This window comes from Rhipicephalus sanguineus, chromosome 2 (assembly GCF_013339695.2).
Source record: "Rhipicephalus sanguineus isolate Rsan-2018 chromosome 2, BIME_Rsan_1.4, whole genome shotgun sequence".
NCBI lineage: Eukaryota > Metazoa > Arthropoda > Arachnida > Ixodida > Ixodidae > Rhipicephalus > Rhipicephalus sanguineus.
In genome coordinates this window covers 34,806,958-34,813,521 of record NC_051177.1, presented here as the reverse complement: position 1 = coordinate 34,813,521, position 6,564 = coordinate 34,806,958, and the positions used below count along the sequence as shown (strand labels likewise).

General features: G+C 45.8%; 1 protein-coding gene across 1 annotated transcript; it reads right to left on the bottom strand.

Annotated features, from left to right (window-relative positions):
• Positions 1 to 1,530: 1,530 nt before the first annotated feature.
• LOC119381533 (uncharacterized) lies at positions 1,531 to 3,456 on the bottom strand. Its single transcript, XM_037649308.2, has one exon. The coding sequence runs from the start codon at positions 3,454 to 3,456 to the stop codon at positions 1,531 to 1,533; it is 1,926 nt and encodes a 641-aa protein (XP_037505236.2).
• Positions 3,457 to 6,564: the final 3,108 nt, after the last annotated feature.

The following is a 6,564-nucleotide window of genomic DNA, read 5'->3' as shown; positions in this document are numbered from 1 at the left end:
AAATGTTAATGTGTCTAATGTGTAGCGCGTAAAACGCATAACAGCTATAGCTCACTCTGATTTATGTTTCAGTTTCGGTACCATGCCATGTGCTGCGAAATTTCCTAATGTGTGGCGTGCCGAAGAACCGGCCACTTTTTTATTGCGATATGGCTACGCCCCCATATAATGACATTTTGAAAGGGGCATCTTGAAAGTAAGTTATGATGTACTTTTAAATGAAGCACTTGCACCAGAAAAAATGCCTATATTGATGGACTGAGTGACATACATACTGCTTTTCCAGATGGGAATCATCGTGAATCATTTTTAGAGATACATTGTAGTACGACATCGTGCTTTGCATGCTGGTGCTGTGCTACTCTGCTGCCTCTTACTGAAACCAGGATGTAACTTCTGTCTGAACCGTAAGCATCGCTGACAGAACGTTTCCATGATGGAAACTGCTTCTCTTCACAAGGGAAATGGCAAGGCAGAGTTTTGCCAACGATGATGCTATTCATGCGGAGCTAACATGCTTGTTTCAGTCAACTATAGAGAACATTAGCATGACGTCGCATACAAAACATACCGCTCTTTATTTCAAAATAAATGTTTCATGTGGCATTCAATCGATGTACTGAGCGAAACGCATCAGCCAATCAGGCTCTTCAACGACGTATTCCTAAGAACTAATCGAAATTATTTCTCAGGAATTTACAATTAATTGTAATTCCTAAATAATAGAATGTTTTCCTGGAATTTACTATTAGCTCTCCAAGTCAGCTAGAAATCGTTCGCTCTTCTCTGGACAAATGATGCCATGGATAAACCCGAATTACAGCGCTATAAACCCGATGTCCCCGGCCGTTGGCTGATTTGAGTATCGTGAGCTGCATAGTTATTGCGGCCGTTGCGAGATGCCGCGACGTGCCTGCGCACTCGCTTGCGATCACACTGAAAGTAAGCCTCGCGTTCGATGAAAAAAAAAAACAAAAGAAAGAGTTCAAGGTTATGACGCGCGCTGACGAACGGCAACCCCTTGCATAGCTTTCAGCGCGCTCGCTGGTGCGAAAGGAGACAGAAAGCGCCGTGCGACAAATCCCAGTAACTCCGCTCGTACTTGACGGATTCTAAAAAAAAATTTGCAGCAGTCGATTTTTGAGGCAATAAACTCCTTTAATGAAGCCATTCGATGGTTACTTGGAAAAGTGTTGCGGGGCCCCTTTAAAATAAAGCGTATCTGTGGACATCACTTACATTACTGTACACCTCTGCAAAAATTCCTAGGAATGTCAAATAAACTTCTCGGGTATCCGACAGCCAACTTGAAGCGTAACGTCAGCAGGGCTAACCGCCCTATTTCTAGACGTCTACGGCTAGAAGCGTTTTCATCAAGACAATTATAACACTAATGAATTATCAGTCCAAGACATTTATTAAGCATTATCTACGCGTTTCACAGGCAGAAAGAGCAATCGCTATAACTAAACCTGTCAATAAAAAATTACATTCACATTCGCAAAAAAGTACGTTCAGCCACAAGTTTTGCTACCAAAATCCGAGGCGAAGTGATAACGTTTCGCGCGTCGTCGAGGACCGGCTGAGCAAGTACGACTTGCACATACAAATTTTCTGCCACCTGCTCCTGGGCAGGCAAGTGGTCTGGTTGGCGTACTTGTCCAACCTCAGTACCAAGTCCACACTCTTCACTGACAAGGACAGGGTACCAAGCGTGCCGTACACTTCGAAGACCGCTTCTGGCACGGTGGTAATCTGCACTCGGAGCTGCACCGCATCGTCCGCGGAGCGTCCGAGTATCGAGGCGCGGTCTACTGAACCAAGCTGCCAGACGACGCAGCTTTCCTGGAAGTGCAGCTTCGCCAAAGCGTTGACGTAATCCACGGCGTGGAGTGCGAAATGTAACGAAACCTTGGGATCGTTAACACTCCGGCTAGCATCAAGACATGCGCAGAAGTGGCGTGGTATGGAAGCGTCCGCGCACGTCCTCTCCGGCGGAATAGGGCCAAATAGACTCAAACCCTTGTCCGTGGAGTTGGGGACAAACTTGGGCCATTCGGACAGGGCGATCAGGGTGGCGTGCAGGTCGTAATTGGTGGTCAAGCGGCGCTGATTCACTTCTAAATGGGCGGCAGCCACCGGGTTATCCGCCAGAAAGCGCTTCGGTAGCGCCAGGAAACAGAAAGGGTTCTTGTTCTCATAGCGACCGATCTCGGTCATGCTCATGCTACCCATGCGTAAGCCATGGTCGCTCATGAACAGCAGAGCGGTGTTTTTCAAAACGCCGTAAGTTGCCAGCTCTCTGAGAAAGAGTTCCAGCGAATCGTCCAAAAGCTGCAGCCCATTCACGTTGTCGTGAGTGAGGTACGTGAGCCAGACGAAGGAGAACATTGGCCTCTCGTGATTGAGCTTCAGGACGTCAGCTAAGTAATCGATCAGCACTTTCGTCTTCAACCGAGAACCCATGCACTTCTTTTTTTGCAAGTTTTCGTCATCCATCATTCGAAGGATAGAAGTTGGGTAGTAATCGGTAGGCACTTTCATGAGACCGGGAAAAGTTGAGTAAACGAAAATTCCCGTGTACGGCCATTCTTCCATGTAGAGCGTCGTATAACCATTCAGCTTGTACTTGTTCCAGATAAGCGGGAGTGGATCGAATTTTCCATATCGTGTGTACACACTTTCTGCTTCGGAGCCGGACATTCCCGTGAGAAGGGGAATCAGATTAGGAAAAGTATTGTCTTCCACCTTGTTGAGCGCGATAAACTCGAACGCATTTAGTTCTGCCTCGAGATATCTGCCCGTCTTGACCATATGACGATGGAAGTTCATCCTGGACGTCGAGTCAACCCCAAGAATCAGGACGCTCATCGCCCTTTCGTTCCGCGGTGGCTTTGCTCCGTTCGCCTCAGTATCATTTGTGGCGAGGGGCTTTGACTGGGGCAGAAGAAAGTACTCCTTGAAGAGAGATTTACCGTGTGCCTCGCACGTCACTTGCACGTACTCCGCGTTAAGCCTATCCCCGAGCTCCAGCGGCACACGTGGTCCGAGCATCGGCGTGTTGTCGGGCTCCCGAGCGCTTTCGTTTCGAAGTACCTCGCGGTAGTAACACGTGGTGTCCAGCTGAGACACATTGTAGAGGCGTCGAAGAGCACTGGCGTTGATGAAGATCCGGCCGAAGTGCTGGGCAAGGATGTTAGGCTCTTGGACCGAGCACGACCGTTCGTACGGCACGTCTTCGGATAGCGACAGGCCGACGGTCCAGTGGTAGGAGTCGTAGAGCGGAAGCGAGCAGCCCGGAGTGCGTAGCAGATATCTCTTGAAAAACAGTTGCGACTCGCTGAACATGGGCGTCAGCACGGCGACTTCGACGCGGAAAAAAATGTAACAGAATACGGCGAATATAGCGAAATAAAACGACTTCTTCTTGGTAAGCTTAAACCGCGAGCGAGACATGTTCTTGTTCTTGTTCTTGTTTGCCTTCAACTATGGCTCACACCCACTGCGGGGGATTGGCCAAGAAGTGAGTGGTTTTATAACATGTTAGAATACTTTAGAAAGGAGGTTACAGAATAGAAACTTTACAAGTTTGATAGAAAATTTGGCGCTCGATCAAATATGAATATATATAGTAATAATGGCTAATCAAAATCGTCGTTTTCCTCCCCTTCTGTTTACGATGTCGCTGGCGAAAACCCACGATGTCATGAATATGGCGTTGTGTTATATAGCTAATGAAAAAAAAAGGGGGGAGGAGTTAAGCTGGAAGACAGAAGGAAAGTTCGTTCGTTGAAATATTATGCTGTTCTCCCCTGAAGAGGACTTTATTTATACATATCTAATCAAGTCTGACTAAATACTATTACTTACATCGTATTTCATTTAGTAAAGCTTATTTCATACTTTATCTGCATGTTTATTTTTATTATTCACTGTTGAGGTTATTCATTACTGACATTATCCCAGGCAGCACGCCGGCGTTGGTCCAATCTCGGTCCAACGTTGTCAAACATCGGCACCGATATTGGGCTGACGTCGGCATTTCGGTCAAGTGCAACTTCTTCCGACGTCGGGCCGGTGTTCATGCCGGCGTTGGGCCGACGTCCTGCCGTTGTTTTTGCCGATATGCAGCCAACACCGGGCCGCTGTCGATATGCCGGCAATGGGCCGTCGTATCGCCAACGTAGTTGCCGATGTGTGTCCAGCATCAGGCCGTTCCAGGGCCATGTTACAGCCAATAAAATGCCAGCATTAAGCCCATGTTCGCAGCACGACGAATATTGGCTACCAGTGGCTTGCCGATATGAAACCATTATTAATATGGACCTTTTGCTACTGGCATTCTTTTGCTAGTAGGCTACAATACGCATCGAGAACTTGGCCTGGTAGCTCAGCAGCCCCGTACAAGCTCTGCGGTGCAATTTACTTGAAGGCGACAGACTATTGCATGCCCCAGTGTCTAAACGCACTGCACCATGCTTTTAAATCATCTACTCATGCCTTTTTTGCTTGCATTACCCTTCCCCTCCCCACACGTAGGGCATCAAACTGCACGAAGTCCAGTTCACCTGGCTGCTTTCCTCCACGTATTCCTTCTCTGTCTTGCTGGCAAGTGCCCCCTATGTTGTTCCATCAAATAGCTAAAAAAGCATTGACTAAAATAACTGCTGGATGCAGATATCCTGCACACAAGCAATTTATAAATGAGAATGCTAGAAGACATTTTAGAAAACTTTATTTATAAAAGTACAAGCCAGACCATTTATTTTCCAGTGCAGTTTTTCAAGTTACTGTAGTTAATTAAGCAACAGCCAAAAGTAGGGGAGTCCAGCAAGGCTCCATGGGCTGGCCAGGGCTGCAGGGACAGGGTGCTGATGACTACTGGCTGGCCGGAACCTCACAGGCAGCAGCAGGGGATGAGGTAATGATGGTGGGCTGGCCAGGGTCCTGAAATCAGTGATTGGGCTGCTACACTATGAATGCGTCTGTGAAGTGCCTCTCCATGCCTCCATTCAGGTCAACAGACTTTGGCAGCCACTTTTTGATGGAGTGCGGTGCTTCTGGCAGATTTTTTTCCTTTTTCACAGACACCTGCATACAAGAATAGAAATAAAGACCATAAAATAAGTATTAAGCACTGCTGCAGAACACACATGCAAGATAAGACAATGAAAAACGACGACTGCAGAAGTTGTATTGCACTATCAAGAACAAATGCCACATGTCCATTTAAAAAGAAATGAACAGCTACTTCAACAGTCCTTGTTAAAATAAAATCTGCCACAGCACAAAATAATTGGCAGTAGGTTTCAATTAAAGTTCGTTGAAACAAGCTTGCGTGATTAATTTACAAGTGGACACAAGGGCTTCATGATTTGGAAACGTGCCTTACGGTGTTGCAAGCCTGATGAACAACCCTGTAGCTATTGCTCATGGCTCTATACATTTACACAAAGGACAACAGAATGCACACAAGTGCACGAACTTTCAACTCTGCGTTATTCACTGGCACACATCAATACACAACAGGATGACTGATCAGCAAATAGAAGAACACGAGATGAAAGAATCAATGCAAACTACATTTTTGCATTGACACTTGTGGCTCGATGCAAGGCTCCTCTATGAATCTTATGTAGTATCTCCCAATGCCATGGAAGGTGTGCTGCCGCAGTTTCCCCAAGTCATTCCTTTTGCATTAAATAAACCTCCGAAATTTTACGTGCTTTTTGAGACCTGCATCGATCCAAGACCTTGGTTTCATTGAGAGGCTTGCAGCTGCATCGTGTGCAGTGTGATCACAAGCATCCTGGCAACTGGAGCATTCCTTTCACTTATGTATGCTCTGTTTACCCTTGAAAGTCAATGCCGTAGATGTACAGCAGCACCAACAAGTCCCAAATGATCACTGCCGTACATGTATGGTGCTGTGTGTGCTTGAAAAACATGCCACTTCAATATTACTTTTGCCAAGCAAGTGCTGTCAACTTATGGAGAAGCAGGATTTTTTTTTTGTCGCAATGTTTACCTTTCGTTTCTACTCCAAGGTCTAGTTAGGCCGCCACATCGGCTATTGCTTGCGCATGTGCACAGTGACAAGTTTGGTTTTGTCTCGCAGGCAGTTTCTGTTTGTTGCGCTAGCAAAAGCTCATGTCTAATCAGACTTGTAACCAAATCACCTGACCTAGCTTGTTTAGTGCTTACAGGGATGAGATTTCACACATTCACAGGTGAACTATAGTACTGCAAAACAATGCCGTTGCACACAAATGCTACCATGCCTGCATGTTTGGTGTCTTGGAGTGCACATTTTTATTAGCCTAAAAAACATATTTATTCCGATAAACAAGTTTTCATTAATAGCATAGGTTTCTTAATTTTAATGCTCCTGAATAAGCAATGTACCAGTACCCAGTCATGGGCATGTTAGCAGTAAAAAGTAACAGTGTTACAGCTACAGCTAGCTAAGCCAAAAAAGTAACTCTGTAACAGTTACTGCAAAAAAGTAACGTTGTTACTTTTCTGTTACTGTATAAAATAATAGATGAGAAATCAAATGATAGA

Coding starts and splice junctions, on each gene's coding strand:
- LOC119381533 (XM_037649308.2), bottom strand. CDS start 3,456: ATGTCTCGCTCGCGGTTTAAGCTTACCAAGAAGAAGTCGTTTTATTTC.